Source organism: Myxocyprinus asiaticus, chromosome 31 (genome assembly GCF_019703515.2).
Source record: "Myxocyprinus asiaticus isolate MX2 ecotype Aquarium Trade chromosome 31, UBuf_Myxa_2, whole genome shotgun sequence".
In the NCBI taxonomy this organism is placed as follows: Eukaryota; Metazoa; Chordata; class Actinopteri; order Cypriniformes; family Catostomidae; genus Myxocyprinus; species Myxocyprinus asiaticus.
Window position 1 is genome coordinate 25,974,595 of NC_059374.1, and position 20,915 is coordinate 25,995,509.

Below are 20,915 nucleotides of genomic sequence, written 5' to 3' on the forward strand. Positions count from 1 at the left end.
AATGAAACCTTATTGTAAAGTGTTACCCACAAAATAAACCCCTTCAGACTGATCACCTTGCTGGGGTTTACCGGCTGACTGTACATTATCCCTTGCTTGGTTTCTTCTTCCTGCTAGAAAATCAATTTCAAAGCCCGATTCTAAATAACTAATAATAACACTTTAGTCTCATTCAAGCTCATGATTTGTGCATACAATAAACACTTTATGTCACTGTGTGAGTGCAGTTAGTGCAGAGTGCTGGAGTATAGCTGGGCAAAAGGCCATACTTAGAGATCAGAGAACCAGGGAAGTGTAAAATCACTCTGTAGATCTTGTGCCATTTCCTTAGCCATGCATTATTTACAACAGCATGAAGCTTGTGTATATGTGGTATAGGCAGGAAGGCTTTACAAGAGAAAGAATAAGGTGTTGTCTTCCTGTGTTTCTTTGTATGATTGACTTCACTTTTCCCTTTGTTGCTAATATGGTATTACCTCCACCAAGAAAGACCAATAATTGAAAGCAAATTGTGGACTATGCACTTTAATGTTTATTTCACACTTGCAAAGGTACACAATAACTATGAAAAACATCGATGTACAAGTGAAACAAGGTTCCAAAATGTGTACATAATAAATCACAGTTTTAAAAGACACATAGCAGCATTTTGCATCTCATTCATATTGGCATAAAGGTTATTATGACATAACTGGTTAGTGAACAAAAGTGCAATAACAGAAGAAAAGCATCTGATATAAAAACATTAGCCAAGATTAATAAAACTGAATTAAGAACAGCTGAATATGTTCTGCTTTAAAAAAACAAACAAACAAACATTTATATGACCATCTTAAAGGGATAGTTCACCCGAAAATAAAAATTTGGTCATCATTTATTCACCCTTATGTTGTTTCAAACCCGTATGACTTACATGGAACATAAAAGGAGATGTTAGGCAGTATGATAGTATCAGTCACCATTTGCTTTTAGAATAGCATATTTTTCCAAACAATGTAAGTGATTGGTGACTAAGACTGACATAATGCCCAACATCTGCTTTTGTGCTCCATGAAGTTTGGAACAACATTAGGGTGAACAAATGATGACAGTTTTCATTTCTGGGTGTTCCTTTAAGTGTTTATGTGCTAAAATTCTATATATGGCAAGATATGCAAAACACAGAAAGTTTAGGATGCATAGCTACTTTAACAACATTTAACACCAAAGTTGCGGTAAACAAAAATATTGATAAGATATGAGACTGATGCTTACCATCATCAGAATATTGATGGAAACTGTAATAAAGTGCTTTGAAATGACAGGGCAGTAAAATACTTATGAAGCAAATCAGTAGACTCTGCTCTGGAAAGAATTAGATTCCTGTTGCGTTTGTATTTCATTAGTCACCCAACTGAACTAATAGGAAAGAACTTCTTGTTTTAAAGAAATGTTCCTGGTTCAGGACAAGTTAAGCTCAATTGACAGCATTTCTGACATAATGTTAATTACCCAAAAAATTATTTTGACTCGTCCCTCGTTTATTTAAAAAAGAAAAAATCGCAGTTACAGTACGGCACTTACAATACATTATACGTGTTAACATGATTTTAGTGTGATAAAATCACTAACCTTGTCTGGGTAAATTTACTGTATATCCAATATTACAACTTAGCTGTCATGACAACATAATGTTGGTAAACCTTGTAATCTGGTAAATGCATTAACAGCGGTAAATCTCTGATTTTATCACACACTAAAGAAATTAAGTCATTACCCTTAACTGAATTTAAGAGTTTTTACAAGCAATTTATTTTCTTTGATTCAGATGAATTTAGCCAACATAATTTAGTTGGATTAGGTCAAATCAATGTACTATAGTAGTTTTCACTCAACTTTATTAGGTTTGTCAGACTTAATTTACTAATGTTTAATTTAAATTTCTTATGTTGGTCCAACTTAATTTATTTGATTAATCATTAGTTTAAGACAGGTAACCAAGTGTAAGGACAGTGAAACTGTTGCACTGACAATTTGTTTGCACCTGCTTATAAAGCCAAGCAGCACTCGAATCAAACATCACTTGAAAGTGAAAGTCCATCCTCAACCTGAGCACAATCGCCAATCTTCACCACAATGGTAACCCCCAAAACTCTAGCTTAACAGACACTCTTTTTAAATACCAATATAACAACATTAAACATTAACAAATCTCCTCCTATTCTCATCTTGCTCAAAAATGCATAAAATAACACTTTATTTCAACATTTGTTCTCCCCATCCAGTCCCATGCAAAAAAATGGAAATCCCCTGCCCAGTTTCATCAATGCTACAAAAAGTATTCATATAGTCCAAACTCAAATGGATTAAGTAAACATTTAATTGGACAGAACACAATGAAATTCAATGTTCTAGAATTGTGTTGCTTTAGATAATTTTAAATAAGTAAATTGAACAACCTTTTTCAAACCTTTTTTTTTTTTTTGTACTAAAATCATGTTGACGCATATAAACTTCACGTTTTGTTGCTATACTTTTGACGGTGAACTGGCCCTATTCACTTCCATTTTAAGTGCCTTACTGTAACCGCATTTTTTAATTTTTTTATTTATTTGAAACAAGGGACAAGTAGAAATAATTATTTGTGGTAATAAACATGCTAAGATGCTGTTGATTGAGCTTGACTTGTATTGAACCCGGAAGATTCCTTTAATTGAACATTTGACAAGTTCAAGGTAGGTAATATAGGAGAGTTCAAATGTTTCTGTAATATGGCCCCTGTAGCTCAGTTTTTCAGACTCCTATTTAATTGTTGCAATATTGACTATGTTGTCTTATTGATATCAGCATGTCAGTTATAGATCAGTAATCACAGAGATGCAACAAACACTATCAAATGTGTCATATTAAAGCAAAGTCCCTTACACACAAGCTCATTCTAGGTGAAGATAGAAAAGTGTTGTATTGTCCACCCACGGCATGCCTAAATATTTCTATAAATATGTTGATATATATCTCATATTTATAAGGGTTAAGTAGGAAAGTCTTATGACTCTGGAGAGATTGGCATTCTATCCTGGACCAAAGGTGAATAGTCCTGTGATTCGTTTAGCATACCGATATAAAGGTCTTGGCACAGAGGGTAAAATGGTGCTGGCCTTTGCATGCCTCTAGATGAATGTCCATGCTCCAGTAGTTCTGTCAGGAAACAGAGGGCTGGCATGCGTAACATTACAGTCTTACCTCTCTGAGGGGAAACTATACTAGTACCTGGAGGCTAAGGAAAATCTCTCAATGATTTTTTTTTACCACTGAGAGAATATGGCAAGATTTGCATTGGACACACACTGGACAATCATGTACATTCCGATCTTTAAACATCCACTACTCTCAGAGTTTCTTATAAAAAATAAAAAATATATAGTAACGAAAAATGCTTATAGTTGACTATTCACATACAAGATCAGGCATGCAAGTGGTCATTTTGGTCACTTTTTATGATCAGAATATACAAAATAAATAAACAAAAAACAACCAAGTTTCTTCATTCCCCATTTCCATTTCCAGGTCTGACAAGGTCTTTGTCCAACAGTCCTGTCAACCACAGGTTATTCCCATACCTTAAACTCCACATATAAATATTTTTATAAAACATAGATCAGTAGTTATATTGCAAATATATCTGCATAATTTTTAAATGCAAGATCAACCAGGAGTAACATAAGGTTAAAATGCAGCTTGCTGGGCGTCTTCGTGTTTTCAAAGATTCTGCTAAAGCCATCTTTGCAGAAACGTCCCCTTTTCCTTTATGTCATCCTCAAGCGAGTTCTTGCCGAAACAGCAATGTGTCTCATTTACATAATGCAAGCCATCACTGTTCTTTGTAACATATGGGATTTTTGTTTTCCTTTTCATTGTGCATGCTAACCTACTACATGCATAATTATTATTTATTTGGATCTAATTTATTCACTTTAGCCCTCCTTTTTTTTTTTTTTTTTACTTCTGAGGCATTATTTTCTTATTTTAAGTACTTAATGGGTGAGTTTTTGCAGTGCTGTAGATGCATGTTTCTCATCCTTATTGTTTTCCAGTTACTGAGGATAGAACAGATTAAAAGAAGAATCAGTCCTGTTTCTTGCAAGCTGAGCTTGTGGCTTTCATAAAAACAGTATGCAACTTATCAAACTATTTCTATCTCGTTTAATATTGGCTAGATGACACATTCATTAGAGGTTTGTAATTCAACATTAGGGATACCTGCAACCACCACGTAGATTATGATTACCAGGAGGCCCAGAATGATAGACACACAGCTGAGCAGCCGAGCCAAACGTCCCAGGCGCCTTGCACCATCCACATCCCCCTGCTGTAGACTGTTTCTGGACTGTAGCAAGACAAAAATAATAATAATATATCAAAATAAAAAAAAAAACATTTAATGACAGGTAAAGATCAATGTAAACCACTCAGCTATTTTTGCAATGACATTTAACTGGTCCCAAGTAATTTAAAGTGGATTGATGAAGTCAGTAACCCTTATGTTCAAGTTTGACAACCAGAAAGTGTCTTAATTCTTTCTAACAGTATATCTGTTTTTATCATTTGAAACCTTACAAACTTTTTTTTTGTGAAATATTTTGCTCGAAAAAGTGCTTGTGCTGTCTGTTTAAAATAAATGCCAATTGAAACCTAATAAAAACACTAAGGGCCCTAATTTAAGTTATAAGCGCAAAGTCAGTGGGCATTGCCATAAAGTTTTGGTATTATCATGCAAGCATTCACCAAGTCTAGGCCCAAGTGGGTTTGGTGAAATTATGCGTGCAAGGTGCTAATCAGGGTCAAGTGCAATTTAAATCTGAGGTTCTTCTCTGTCTGCATCCTAGTATATAGTCCATTCCCTGTCAAGCACCAGCGACATAAAATAAGACATCATATTCACAAGAAGTTGGTAGTGTAAATGGAATGTATGCAATGAATTAGAAAAATAGAAATACCGACTTACATCATTTTGTGCATTAACTGCATCCTTGTTAAATGTGACGCTCCTTTTACACATGAAAAATGTGGTTCAGGAAATGGATGTAGCCTTCGTTAAATTATAGAGAATGTATGTATTATTAATCATTTTCATCTGCTGACACAAAAATCATGGCTTACATTAAAAGTGTTTGTATCGGAACGCACTTCACTTCAATCAGTCAGTCAATAAATATGAAACCAAAAAAATTAAAATTACACGTCAAACATTTTGTCAGAAAAATAGCAAATTGTGCTTTACACCAATTCATTACTATACAATACACCAGCACATACACAGTTAGTGCACACACTCCCACCCACGGCCACTTGCGCTATGTGTCGGCACAAAAATTTTGCTTAGAATTAGTGCTGTCACGAAAATTGCCGCCTATGCAGAGCGTTCCAAATCACTCTCTTATGAGGCTCTATTTCAATAAGGATGCTGCCATAAGACAGCTGCCTATGTAGGCAGGAGACAGAGACGCAGGTCACTAGACCCCATATCTCACAAAACACTCATCATAGGAAGCACACCTTTTCAGTGCGATTTAATAAAATGTTAGCTAGTGGTCAAAATCCAGATGTAAGAAAGCAAGGAAGCAAAAGTAGAGGTCATAGGTTAGACAGTGACTTGTCCAAGCGATTTGGATACAAGGTGTGGTGAGCTGATAACCATGTTTCCTTATTAGTGAAGCCCTATGCCATAGCCACCCATTAGACTGTCAGTGTACCCTAGAGAGGGCCTCACCAGTCAACTGCATTAAAGTAATCAATACCGAGCAATAGATCCTGCAGGAAAAAGCCTCTGACACACAGTGGCCAACCAATCTCCCCACACTCAAATGCTAATTCCATTCTCCTTCACTTCACTGTGGTTTTTCCTCTTAAAATGTGACATAATCTCACAATATACTCATATCTCTGGCAGTATCCTCATATGTCTCAGTAGCAACAAACTTCCATTGATTGTGGTGGCGCTGTCCAAGGTTCTGAATAACATTGTTTGGGTTTCTCGAAGCACTCAGTAATAATTTAGTAGCACATAAGTTTCACAATCTTTGCAGCACATTTCCCAAAAGCATTGTTATCTATCACTAAAATGAATATTTTTTTCAAACAATTTAGACCAAAATTTGTTCTGCTCGTCTTTCTTTAAGATGACCGTTACATGCAACATAAACATCATTGGTGACACTTTACAATATGGTTCTATTTGTTAACATTAGTTAATGCATTAGGTATCATGAACTTACAATTAGCATTATTTTTACAGGCATTTATCTATCTTAGTTAATGTTCATTTAACAAACATTTTTCTTTGGCAACAAAATCTCAATGTTCTCTCTTTGCTCTGTCAAACAAACAAGTGATAGCCAGTGCTGAAGCATTTTACCTATCAGAAATTAGCATCATTAATTCTGATACAAGTAATGGCCAGCATCGTCCAATTACTGCCAAACATGTTAAAATAAAATGATACATTATAAATTCTGAATCTAAGTACTGATTACCATTGTCCCATGTCTACCAACCATGTTGAGTGGTTCAAACATCATCTGCAGCCTGAGACTGAGCTTTTGATATTGATAGGAAATTTGGATTGAATGCACCTTGGCTTCATAGGAAAGCTATAGGATGCTCCCTTACTTCCTATTTAGTGAATGACTTAACCTCCAGTGTGCTGTCTGTCTGCACTAGTTCTAAATTCACTGTATTTTCATCTCCATATAAAGCCTCTGAAAGTAAAAAAAAAAAATTATAATAATTGTCTCAACGTGAAAATACACAGTATATATAGGATTTAAACCTTGTGCTATTGTACGCATTAGTGTAAATTGTGTTTAGCAGCATGGCGTTTTGCGATAAGTCGCTCTTATTTTTTAAATGGCCTATGGGATGAAATTAGAGACTCTAATATTTTGACACAAACAGGTTTCAATGTAAAAACTTAATTGGGTTTCTTACCAGATGTAGTTTTGTTGGCGTTTCTCCCAAAGCTGTGACTGGCGCCATGTTGTTTTGTCATATGACTCATCGTACGTCGAACGTTTAACCCTTTACTGACAATCCAGAGTCTCCTGAACTGAGATCAGCCGGATAAAATGAAATTAAAGTATGTGTTGCATATAGCGTGGCTAAAATACAATGTCCACGCATGTTGCACAAGGTTAAGTAATGATAATGTATACAACTTTGAATATTCAAAATGTATTATTATATATTAAAATGTAACTAAGATTAATAAGTGCTTTAAAAGTATTGCTATCAGTGTACACTATAATATATCCAAGTTTTAGTAAAAAATCACCTTTTAAAATGATACTCCACAGTCTGTGCATGAAATAGGCCTCTTCACACTACTGATATTGGGAGTCTACTTTTATAAGCATAGCTAACTAATTGTAGACTTTTCTCAAAACGTTATTTTTTTAAAACAATCATGTTAATTTCACAAGATATATGTGACCCTGCAGTAGGTTTCACACTTTTTAATTTTTGGCAGTATCTTCACACTGTTTTTATATTTTGGAGACAAATTCTGGAGATATTGGTGAATTTCTTTTTTCAAATTCAGCACCTTGGAACTTGACAGCCAGCCATAACAATTCACTTGAATTCTACTTCATAATCAGTAATCTGTGTACTTGTTTGGGAAACGGGTGATGATCCATGACACACTAAGACACACAGCTTTTAACCACTGTATCTCATTTGGATCTTGCTGAAAATGCTGAAGAAACAGAATAAATGGCAAATTGGCATTAGTAAAATAGCAAAACACATTGTGGCTTTTTATTTAAATAATGTGAAACAGAGACTACTAAACACAGCTGCCTTCACATTCACCCAAACAGAATGCATACCAAAAAACAAAGAAATATTACTGTTAATAATGTCTTCAGTGCTGTAGATACTTTTACTCAGCGCAGAGGTTAGGACAACAGCGGATAGGATTACTGCTCTATCACACTCGTGTTGTTGGTGAAACTGAGGAGCTTCCCCCAATTGCACACACATACACACACAATTTTCCATCACCCAAAGGGAGGCTCTGTTTGCACAATGGTTCCCCACAAGAAGATTCTTAGTATGCTGCATTGATCTAGTATGCAGTAGTGTACAGTGGCCACAAATTATGGGCCCAAATTGGTCGCAATTATTTTGACACTTTCGCCACACTTCACTTTTTTAGCAACTAATTGAAACCAACTGGTGCTAAGTGTAATTTTTAGTGGATATACAAAGTCAGTTCCCCTCAAAGTGTCCAAGCAGAGTAACCACATTCATCACATTAAGTATGGAAATATTCCACTTGGATTGAGAACCTGAAAGTATCCAAATACAAAAACAGTGTATACAAACTTTTTTGTGAAATGCTTGCTTAAGGTGTGCTTGTGCTGTCTTTCTTTAAAATAAATACCACTTGGTTTGATATTTCGTTATCTAATAACATTTGTACATTTTTTAAGTGTTGTTTTACTGTCCAAAGTACTTTTGGAGGGCCACTGTATCTCTTGAACAGCCCTTTGCTCAAATAAGGGACACAAACACTGCCCCATCACCAATCTGCTATTTAAGCCATGACCTGTACCTTTCCGTCTCTGCTATCCTACCCAGACTTGCTCAGTTCAAATACTGCAGACTCTGCTCTGACATTTTAGCAGGGGTATAAAATGTGGCTGGAGCAGCACAACATTATTGATCCCCAAGTCTAATCACTGTGAAAAGCCGTATCAGCGCTTTCAATCAGTGTAAGTCTTAATACTGTATACAGTAGTAAAATGCCATCTGCCTCTCTTGTTTTTTAGTTCTCACCTACTTTAATTTAGCAGGATGATGGTGCAGTGTATCTCCAAAGGGAATGGTTCAATCTGTGACGTAGTGAAGCTGCAATGCTGTGTTATATATCTATACAAATGGCTTCCGGCTCTTTGTGATTTGAGGTCCATGTTGCTTGACTGCGGTTTGGAGGATACTCAGAAACTGCAGTGGATTCTAATGGTCAGAGTGTGTGGCTTTTCCGAGTAGGGGGTGTGTGGTTGTATGACATAGCAAATGGATAGCATTGATTTCTCAAGAGGTTTTGACCGTAATCATTTTCTTATGAACTGGAAAATCTTTGCCAATTCTTCTGGGCCGTTTGTGTGGGTCATTTGAGATATTTGACAACCCACCTTTCTCCTCACTCTCTCTGCCTCATTCCATTTCACATAAACACACACAGGAGCTCTTAGTGTTCCCTCACAAGCATGAGCCATTAATTATAAACAGCCACACTAGTGGCCAGGGAGAATTGACTGTGAGGATAACTGTAGAAAGCCTGCACAATGGTGTATGTGACAGTTCTCTGGCTTTCTTGTGAATGAGGAAGCGGGAGCCGGGCAAACAATCCAACGTAAATCTTTATTTTTAATACTTTACAGTATACCAACATGGTTTGCTTTTCAGCATAGCATAAATGAATGCACACATGAATACGGCTGCATGCGTCTCTCTCCCCTCCGGTGGTTTGGACTGCCCATTTATCCCTCTCCAGCTCTCACTGCAACACAAAACAGCTGGTAGAGGTGATTTCCTTACCGTTCTTCCTCTCCCGGCCTCGCTCTCCACAGTCGTTGCTCGGCCACGGCCACATCACCACATACCTCCATTGCCCGACTCAGGCCAGGGAGCCATCCGGCTTGTGACTTATCTCTCCCCACCCCCCCCCCACCCCCCATTTTTATAAAGGAAATCCGGCACAGCCATCTGCACCCCCGGCCTATGAACCAGCTCAAACTTAAAAGGCTGGAGAGCTAGATACCAACAGGTGATCCGCTCATTGGTATCCTTCATGCAATGGAGCCAGTGGAGCGGGGTGTGATCCGAACAGAAGGGGAAGCATGTCCCAACACTTGTACCAGAGGGTGAGGACTGCCCACTTGATGGCCAAACACTCCTTCTCGACTGTGCTGTACCTACTCTATCTCAGTGAAAGCTTTCAACTAATGTACAGTACAGGGCGCTCCACCCCTTCCCCCATCTGGGATAGTACTGCTCCCACCCTATCGCATTGCACAGTCCACCAGAACCAATACAAAGCGATGTCCATGTGCCGTCCACTCTAATGGCCCAATGAGGTCCATACCAAGTCTTTCGAAGGGGACCTCGATTAATGGAAGGTGGCGCAATGGTGCACTTGTAGTGGCCGGCAGATTCACCACCTGACATTCACAGCATGCCACATACCACCTGCGAACATCCCCGCGAATGCCCAGTCAGTAGAATCAGGCTATTAGACAGTTCAGTGTCTTTTCCTGCCCTAAGTGACCCCCCCATCGGATTATAATGAGCCGTCTGGAATAACATTTCCCCACGGCTCCACGGTATTAACAGTTGGGTTGTATCATTCTGTACAACCGATCCTTGATAACTGAAAAATATGTGAGTGAAATGTCCGGCCGGAGGCGTTGACCATCAATCACTTTCACTTGATCAAAGGCATGCTGAAGGGTCTCGTCTCACATCTGCTCCAGAGAGAAATCCCCTGCCGTGAATCCTCTAAGTGCTGGGGAAGCCGAGGCTTCCACCTCCCTTACATCCTCATGATGTAGAGCTGACACAGATCTTGATAAGTACCACGTTTTAAGATGCCATGTCAAGTTAAAAGATTTTTAACTTAACCTAGTGTAATGCTAGAACGAGTTCAGTCTGAACAGCCCATAAGAAACAAAACTAGACCGACTATTCTTATGAACATTATATGAATGTGTCAATATGTTTGCAAAACTAAATTACATGCTTCATTACACGTTGAGCTGCTGTCCAGTGGGGGGTACCAAAAAGAGAGTGAAATGTAAATATTAGTAAAGGTAAATATTAGTCAGGGTATTAATGAGTAAAACATACATCCTTAACCTAAAACTTTAACCTAAACCTAACCAATAGTGTTTTAAAAAAAGCAAATGAGAGGTGAACAAAACAGACATCCTTACCCTAAACCTAAAACCTAAGCCTAACCGAAAGTGTTGTAAAATGAAATACGACATGAAAAGCAAATTTTCTCATGTCGATTCCATGATACTTTCATCTCACGTGTCAGCTTGCGTGCTTGACTGGTCTTCAGAGTCCAAAGTCCAACACTCTATGAGGTGAGCAACCTAGGAAGCTAATCACATTGGAATAAGTGTGTACAATTAAGGTCTGTCATTCAAGCATTAAAATTGATAGTTTTTCAGATTATTCGGTGTAGTAAAGATGTTTTGATATCTTAACATAGCAGTGTGAGAGTAACAGAGCGAAAAATAAGTGTTTATAAAGTCATAATCAGCAGTTGTACTTGTGATTTGTGTGAAAGTTAATAAAACGCACAGTTGTTGTAGCACCTCTTGTGTTGATTTAACCAGGAAACTGCAGCAAAAATACTGTTATAGTAATGTTCATTCTATGAGACTAGGTTGCAACTAGAGATGAAACTAGTGATGTATCGGTCAAACATTGTATTGGCCGATAAAAGCAATTATCTGCACTATCAGACATCGGCTGATTGTTCTGAAACTGCCAATAATCAGGGCCGATTATTTCCTGTCAAAAGGGGTGGAAAAAACATATCGGAACATTAGCCTACAACTCATGCTGTGTGTGAAAAAAAAATGTCTCTTGTGTGGAATTACTTTAAATTGGATGACAATGACAGCAGAGTTCCAATTAGGAAGCTTTGCACTGCCAGAATTTCGAGGTGGAACTACAGTTTAAACTTAACTAAAAACATAATAAACTAAGAATTCAATTAATGTGAGTTAAAAATGTGCTTTTTATTTCATAGTTTTGTTTATAATAGAGACCAGTTACTCTGAAACATGTAAAACATGTAGAGACATAGAGAATAAAGTTATTATTTAAATTTCAATCGAAGTTGTGTAATTAATTATCAGTGATTTAAAACAATGTAGCATAAAATAAGCAGAACCACCAAACTATCTGTATCTGTATCGGCAGATGTTGTTCTAAATAACTGGATATCGGTATCGGCACACAAATTTTGTATTGGTGCATCACTAAACAAAATCACATGTACATGCCCTGATTAAAAATATGAGTCCTGGGTTTTCTGGTGTATCTAGTAAGCCCATTGAAAGTGTCTGTTGTCAGTGTATGAGCAGGTGCAGTGGAAACATGATCTCACTGACTGTTTGCTTTCATAATGTGATATTTCACTCAGCACTGAGAACATGATGACACTATATTACATTATAACTCTTGTTTGAGACAAGCAACAAGCTGCTTAATACATCAATATTTCCATGCTATTCTATATTAGGGCGGAGGTTTTGAAACTCTTGGTGCAAAAAATGGCGGCCCACTGTAGTCTCAAATTCTTGTTATAGTGTAACCTGTAATATGTATTACCTTACACGAAACCTTTCAGTATTTCAACCACAGAACCTGTCAATTGTGCAGTTGTTACTGCCTTACTTGCCCTCCCATTGCACTGTGAAATCGCTCAGTCCAATAAAATCGTATCACTCCTAACAACGGACTGTTTTCTGCTTCCATGAGCTTCAGCTTACAAGAACATCTTATTCAACCACTGTATTGCCTCTGTAAGCTCATTGATCGCAGAGCTATAAGAGTGTACCTACAACACCTTGGTAACATGATTTTGGTTAATATTGCTTTCTAGACTAAGGTCTCAGTTGAGAGGAACAGCTCAGCAGTTGGTTGCAAGTTGCAGTTTTTTTTTTAATATCCCCTTTTCTCCCAGTTTGGAATGCCCAATTCCCACTACTTAGTAGGTCCTCGTGGTGTCGTGGTTACTCACCTCAATCCGGGTGGTGGAGGACAAGTATCAGTTGCCTCCGCTTCTGAGACTGTCAATCTGGGTGGCAGAGGACAAGTCTCAATTGCCTCCGCTTCTGAGACTGTCAATCTGCGCATCTTATCACGTGATTCTTTGTGCATGACACCACGGAGACTTCGCATGTGGAGGCTCATGCTACTCTCCGCAATCCACGCACAACTTACCATGTGCCCCACTGAGAGCGAGAACCACTAATCATGACCACGAGGAGGTTACCCCATGTATCTCTACCTTCCCTAGCAACCGGGCCAATTTGATTGCTCAGGAGACCTGGCTGGTGTCACTCAGCATACAATGGATTCGAACTCGCGACTCCAGGGGTGGTAGTCAGCGTCAATTCTCGCTGAGCTACCCAGGCCCCTGACAACCCCTTAAAGTTAAGAAAATTATAACTAATTATAACTAAAAAAGCTATTTTTGCAGCATTTCCAAAGATGTCAGTCCCCTATAGCAACCGATGGAGTTCGCAAAGTTTCAGTGGGCTTTATTCATAATAAACAAGCGGAATGGATTTCTGTTTAAATAGTTTATAAAAGCATTCTTCATTCAATTCAGTGCAACACTTTACTTAAAAATGGATTTATTCTGCTGGCGTTTCTTGGATAAAGGCCCATTGTGTCTAAGGCATTTGACCTGTGTCTTGTTTTATCATTAGTTTGTATGTGTGTGCACAGTATATTGTATATAGAGTACCTGTACCTGTAGTGTTTTATTCACTGCTTTGTCTGCCCTTATATGTATATTACATATTTTGGTGTTCATCAGGTTTGGGAGGTAACTCATAAGTAAGGGGCTGTTCACACCGAACGCATTTTTTGTGTGCTGTTTTTTAATTGTTTTTCTGTGTAAACATGTGCTAGATGGAGGTCATTGTTGTGCTTTTCTCAGTGTCCCATGCAGGAGCTCTGCGTTTTAAGACGCTGTGTCACGTTAAAAGAACTTAAACTTTTAAAACATGTCTCGAGACACCTAAGCCTCTTTTCCACCATCGGGCCGAATGGTTCTCGTTGCGAAAGGTCTGGGCTAGTTGGCATGGTTATGGTTTCTTTTCCCGCTGTGGTGCAAAGATTAGAATGTATGTAACAGATACATTACTTGGCGATGGCATGGGGGCAAACATTTGATTGAGTGTGCTATAGAGAATGATCACATATTCTAATTTGCCGTGTCTTTCCCTCTGTTGAACTGGCAGCCAGCTCTGGTTGCTGATACCACTTTTTTGCTAGGGAAGGAAGAGTTATTTGAATTTGTGTGGACAGACGAGGTGGGCAGCAGATATTTGCATAAGTGTGGATAGGAGTACGGGTGTTTGAAGCAGAATATTGGTACAATGCACACACAGCTTTCAATGAAAAACTCTCTGCGTTCTTATGAACTCTTCTTGACCTAGATCAGGTTAATGAGGAATTCAGGACTCTGTTTTTTTTAACACACAGGCACTGCAAATTGCATGAAGTCAGATCCCAGTCAAGTGTGGGGAGTGCATTAAAGGGATAGTTCACCCAAAATTGAAAATTCTATCATCATTTACTCACCCTCATACCATCCCAGATGTGGATGACTTTCGTTCTTTTCCTGCACACAAACAAAGATTTTTAGGAGAATATCTCAGCTCTAGAAGAATATATCATGTCCATACAATAAAAGTGAATGGTGATCAGAACTCCAAAAGCGGGGGGCCTGGGTAGCTCAGCGAGTATTGACGCTGACTACCACCCCTGGAGTCGCGAGTTAGAATCCAGGGTGTGCTGAGTGACTCCAGCCAGGTCTCCTAAGCAACCAAATTGGCTCGGTTGCTAGGGAGGGTAGAGTCACATGGGGTAACCACCTCATGGTCACGATTAAGTGGTTCTCGCTCTCAATGGGGCGTGTGATATTTGTACGTGGATCGCGGCGTATAGCATGAGCCTCCACATGCTGTGAGTCTCCGCGATGTCATGCACAGCGAGCCACGTGACAAGATGCGTGGATTGATGGTCTCAGAAGCGGAGGCAACTGAAACTTGTCCTCCACCACCCGGATTGAGGTGAGTAACCGCGCTACCACAAGGACCTAGTAAGCAGTGGGAATTGGGCATTCCAAAATTGCAGAGAAAAGGGAATAAAATAAAAAAAAAAAAGAACCTACCAAAAGCTTTAAAACTGAGATAAAGGCAGCATAAAAGTAATTCATAAGACTTCTGATGGGATCCAGTTGATTGTGGGTTAGAACAGACCAAAATGTAACTCATTTTTGTAATCTTGAGAGCAGTCTCCTGGGTGATCATACTGTAATTTTAAACCCGATTACACTTCCTATAGCGCCATCTAGTACTCTGCGCATGTGTCGAACTCTAGGAAGGTTAATCGAGCTTGAAATCATGATTGTGCCTAGATCGGACCAACAGAGCTGAGATATTCTTCTAAAAATCTTTGTTTGTGTTCAGCAGAAGAAACAAAGTAATACACATCTGGGATGGCATTAAGGTGAGTAAATGATATAATTTTAGTTTTGGGTGAACTATCCCTTTTGGATATCTTGGCCTTCCCAGATGTGCATTACTTTGTTTCTTCACATTTGTATGATGCCTTTCCACTTATGGAACTTTGGTCCTCTAGTTTGTGTTTCAGTAAATTTCCAATATGGCTTATGTCCCACTGTATACACTATAATAACCTCTGAGCAGAAATGGTCAAATTTAACTTAAGGCTGAATTTGACAGTGCCTTATTAAATTTACTGAAATTATGTGTGTAAAGCTTCTCTCCTGTGACTATGCTGGAAAGTCTTATTTGCATCCTCCAGAGGTTAAAGTTGTATGATCATACTGTGTGTATACACTGCTGATTCCTTCAAAGTGGGGGAAAGAAGAAGAGAAAACAAAGGTACTCCAAAGGTACTCATCATTAATAATAAAGTGTGAGAGCCAGACACACTGTTATCCCCTAACAAAAGTCATCATCTTTTAGAGAAGCAAGATTTAAATGCCTGTATCAATGAATTTCAGGGTCCTGCTATACATAACTTTCTTTCCAGTCATCTCATATGGGACAATCTCTCAATGCAATCTCTTAAACTCCTTCATAAAACACAAATGAATGGCACCACGCCCTACATGTATACACCCTCACAGTGCACTCATCCAGCACAGAATGAACTCCTGTGACTCCTGAGGCTTACATAATACATTAATTTGAAAAAATAAAATAAAAAAACATTTCACGATTCTTGTTAGCATTATGTTTCATAAACGACTAAACATGGAAAAGTGCCTTTTTATTATTGTATAGGTTTGGATCATTTATAGGTATACTGTAGTTTTTGTGATCTTAATTATTATAAGGGCAAATTTGGCACTGCAACCTTATATTTAAGCAGGTTCTTGCAAGAAACCATGAGCATATGTGGTTTATTGATTATTTTGGATAAATAATTGTTTATTCAAAGCATTGATATAGCTGTTGGTCATGCTTTAGATACATTTTTCCATGGCGTCTTCAAAGCAACCTCAATTTTGAATTCTAGATTAACCTAAAATTTATTCTAATATAATGCTTTCAAACTAAATTAAATACTTTAAATGACCATATGACCATTTATGTGTGGGTGCTTCGGATGCAATGTAGGTAATCTGCACCAATTTTCTGGCAAATAGATCACCAGCAGCCAGCCTCAGGTCCATTTACTGCTAGCATATGCTGGGCTGTAAATCACACTTGTCAGAGGGATTTGTGGGCGTGTCTCTGGAATGCAGTGCGTATTTGCATATGAGCAAGGGCGTAGCAGTCAATTTAAAAGTGGGGGGGACACAGTTGTCAGTAGATGGCTTGCACAGACCCAACACTTATAGTGCAGTAATAATATATTACAGTTTATATAAGTATTATATGAATATATACATATTATATACTTTTATTATTTGCAGTATTTTAAAGATTCAAGTATTGCAAATTAATTGCAGATTTTGCCAAATTAGCTGCAGAAATAAAGGGCATCTTGTGGAGCACTTGCTTCTGTTTCACACATGACAATAAAAGAATGAGCACACAATGATCCTGAATAAATTATTTAATAAATTACAATAATGACAACTGTGCATGTGCACAATTTAATTTTTCACTCTGTGCTTGAGCATTGTGAGATTTAAATGTATCCAAGAGGCTTGAGTGTTTTGACTACAGTCACCAAAATTTGTTCAGATCCATTTAATGATTCATTCAGTGACCATTTCTGGTGATGCCAGAAGGTGGAAACAAATGAGTGTCTTGTGTGAATGAGTTAGTCACTGAATCAACGATCAAAAGAAAATGTTAATCCTTTAAAATTTGTATGTCTACAGATCTACAAAGAGATTTTGGTAGAGGTTTTAAGCATTATAAGAACAAAGAAAATGTATAATTTTCCCTGAAGTTTGTGAGCTGCTGAGCATGACTTATCAAAAGACAACAATAATAGTCTTATAATAATTATGAGTTTAAATAATGTCCGTCTGCAGTGCATTTCATGTAATGCTGTCAATCAAGAATGATATGTGATAACTCATTTGATTGTTCCTTATCTTTAATGATTAATTTAGATCAACATCAATGCCGATCAAAAACATGGATAAATGAGAATTGTTGAAAGCAACTTTGTAGAAATGAACGGAGCATCGTTGATTAGACTGTCTGACTTAAGTCCTATTACGTAACAGTTGTTTTGGCTCATGAAACTCACCTGTGATTGGCTGGATGGTTGCTCAATCAGCCCAAAGTAACAAAACGCATAGAATACTGTATACAAATCTACCATTTGGACTCGATATAGGTTTAGCTTGAAAAAGTGCGGGGGATCAAATTAACTTTTTAAAGAGTGTGGGGGACGTGACTCCCATGTCCCCTGCGGCTGCTACGCCCTTGCGCCTGGACAATTTGCAAGAAGGCACCCGGTGTTTATTAAAGTGAAAAAGATTAAAGCACTTTTAGCTGCAGCAATATTTATAATGTGGGACCGTTTTGGAGAATGTAACCTAGCCCTTAAGGATATGAAAAAGTGCAAAGTAATGTCAAATGCAACTCTCTGATCACTCTCAACTCACCATTATTGAATAGACCAATGCAACGATGCTCAGCGGCCACACTGGACAAAAGCAGGATAAAATGACCAGTATTAGGTAGTCCTTTGGTTTCTGCTGATCTTGGATGGCATTGCCTGTGGATGATGTGCGGCTTAGGCTGACTCGGGATGGGGAGAGTGGAGCCGAGCCGAGCTGCCCCGCTGATCCGGATCTCAGAGGCAAACTGTGGCCGTTCTGATCGGCATCGAGAGACTTGTCAGCCCCGACACTGATGGTTAAGGAGCTGGAGGTCTTCACCCCGGTGGGTTCGGTGGTCGTGAGAAGTTTCTCGGTCTCGTGAGACTCGGTCGGGTGCGTGCCGCCGCTCTCCCCAAGGTTGGATTTCGCAAACTCCGTATCGGTGTTTATTGCCATTCTGCAATTCCAAAGTGACTATTTCTGTAAGAAAAACTCCCCTAGGTTGATCATATATGTCAGATATTCTCAAAAGTGATCAGTCGGTGTTAATTTCCCATCATTTTCTGCTGGTCGAACAGCTTGATTTCTAAAACTTAAAGCTTAGTTTTGATAATTAATATGACTCTCGTCGTCGAATAAAAGAGGTTCAAAATATTTTTCCTTTGGAGTCTGCTACCAAACTAATTTAAAAAGTCAAGAGGCACTGTGAAATGAACGATAAAACAACATAAGCATCCTCCCATTTCGATAGCTACGGCCATCCGTTCCTTTTTATCGCGTTTGGTGTATTTGGCTCAGTTCCGCAGTTTTTTCCAGTCCGGCTCGGAAGGAAATCTCCTCTTGAGTGTGCACGCTGCCCACACACTGTAAAACCACAGAGACGCAAATCATTCACTCAACCATCAGCATCATTAGGCTACCTCACAAAGCACGACGCATTAGTCGAAAAAGCTTAAAAGGCGTACAAAAACCAGTTTTCAGGTGGAGAAATCTTCTTTTGAAATGTTGCAGCGACAGAATGGCTGGTTAAAGTAGTTGCACATCATCTCTCATCTGCCTCTTATTCATGTGTGATGGTCCTACAAGACCTCTTCTGAATGTTCTTCAACCCGGGGGATGCTGCAATAACTCCCTGTATCTTTACGAGCAATGTAACTCTTTGAAATATTTTACAGAAATAGATGCACCATTGGCAAACATGAAACAGTACTTTCTCTTTTTTAGTTGATTTGTTTATTCTTTAGTTAGTTAAATAGGAGGTGAAAAGGAAAATGAAAGAGGAAAGAAAATAGCCTTTGTACAGTACTTTACTGTATTAAAGTAGGTTATTTGAAAAATGAAATGAGGCTTGCATACATGATATCATTGTTTTTTGTTCATTTATACAAAACCATAATAATATCTCAATAAGCACAGTGAAGTTAAAACTAGTGGATGGGGGGCCTGGGTAGCTTAGCGAGTACTGACGCTGACTACCACCCCTGGAGTCGCAAGTTCAAATCCAGGGTGTGCTGAGTGACACCAGCCAGGTCTCCTAAGCAACCAAATTGGCCCAGTTGCTAGGGAGGGTAGAGTCACATGGGGTAACCTCCTCGTGGTTGCGATTAGTAATCGCTCTCGCTCTCAATGGAGCACATGGTAAGTTGTGTGTGGATCGCGAAGAGTAGCATGAGCCTCCACATGCTGGGAGTCTCCACAGTGTCATGCACAACAAGCAACATGATAAAATGCATGGATTGACTGTCTCAGCAGCGGAGGCAACTGAGACTTGTCCTCCACGACCCGGATTGAGGTGAGTAACTGCGCCACCACAAGGAGAATTGGGGATAAAAAAAATAAATAAATTGTGGATGATGCTTGTTGTCTGAATGATCAGTGTTGCATTCCTCATATTTAACCTTATGGCAAGCCGATTTAGCTTTTAATGCTCCCACCCTTACTCATAGTAATTGCATATTTACTAGTAATATTTCAGTTAAATTGCTCTACAAAAGATTTTCTACAAGTGAGAATTCCAATTACTGAGCTCTATGTTTGCATTTTTACTAGTGCTGTCAGTCGATTAAAATTTGTAGTTAATCGCAATTAATCGCAGATTTTGAAAGTGCTAAAATTTGACACTATATATACTTATTTTCCTCTCAAAATGCATTTATATCCATATTAGGAAAGAAAAGAAAAGAAAATGTAACAATATAATGCTTTATTTTCATTTTCCAAACAAAGCTTTCACTGTATAAAGATAGAAATGCACTAAAACAGCACCAATTCAAGTAACATTAAACGTTTCCCAAAGTCTAACTGGGAGGTTGACTAATTGAAAGAACTAGTCCCCACATAGGTTGCATTTTCATTGCAATGGGCATTAAATCTCTTAAACTCTCATCCTCCACAATATTAATCTGCCGGTAGACTGTGGCTATCCACTTTCCTACAGCAATCGTGTAGCCGTGTTCATGATTCGTGTCAGGGCATCAACGCCAATGCCACTTTGAACTCCACATGAAAAGCCTTGACTTGACGCTTTTCTGTGGTAATTAAAATGTGCCTTACATTTGCTGAAAAATACTTGATTTCAAGTCCCATCTGGGCTTTTAAGAGGTCCTTTCTCCATAATTTTATCACGCAAGCACTGTTGTGTGTGTGTGCAGGGATTCTTTTATTTACTGAGATAAGAACCTCCGTGGCTCTATCATAGGAGAGAGCATAATGGTCAACTAGCATGACAGTGACAGTGAATGTAGTTAGAATATAGAATAGAATGTCTATGGGACCGCCGCGTTATGCTATTTTATGCTAAGCTTGTAGGCGCAGCTTGCTAAAAGGGCTCTGGTGTGTGTGTGTGTGTGTGTCTCATGAAGTGTGCATCAGTGTATTGACTCCGGGCGGACACATTACAAAGGTTCTGCCCATCCCAACAAGTGTTTATGCTGGTCTATTTTGTATTAATGGTAACTGCGTTAATCAGGTTTAAGAAAAATTAAAGTGTTAAACTTTTTAGTGTTAAACTTTTTTAATTAATCGCACGCATTAATTCTAACAGCTCTAACTCAGAGATCTACAATTGATTTTTTACCAGAAA

General features: G+C 38.5%; 1 protein-coding gene across 1 annotated transcript in view; it reads right to left on the bottom strand.

Moving 5' to 3' along the window:
* trarg1a (trafficking regulator of GLUT4 (SLC2A4) 1a) overlaps positions 1-18,901 on the bottom strand; it is a 20,242-nt gene extending 1,341 nt beyond the window's left edge. Inside the window, exons 1-3 of the mRNA XM_051666150.1 lie at positions 17,897-18,901; positions 4,240-4,366; positions 1-4,076 (exon numbers count right to left, since the gene is read on the bottom strand). The exon at positions 1-4,076 is cut by the window's left edge and continues 1,341 nt beyond it. Of these exons, the coding sequence (XP_051522110.1) occupies positions 4,060-4,076; positions 4,240-4,366; positions 17,897-18,289 (537 nt within the window). The 5' untranslated portion in view covers positions 18,290-18,901 and the 3' untranslated portion in view covers positions 1-4,059. The remainder of the gene's footprint in view (positions 4,077-4,239; positions 4,367-17,896) is intronic.
* Between the last annotated feature and the right edge of the window lie 2,014 nt (positions 18,902-20,915).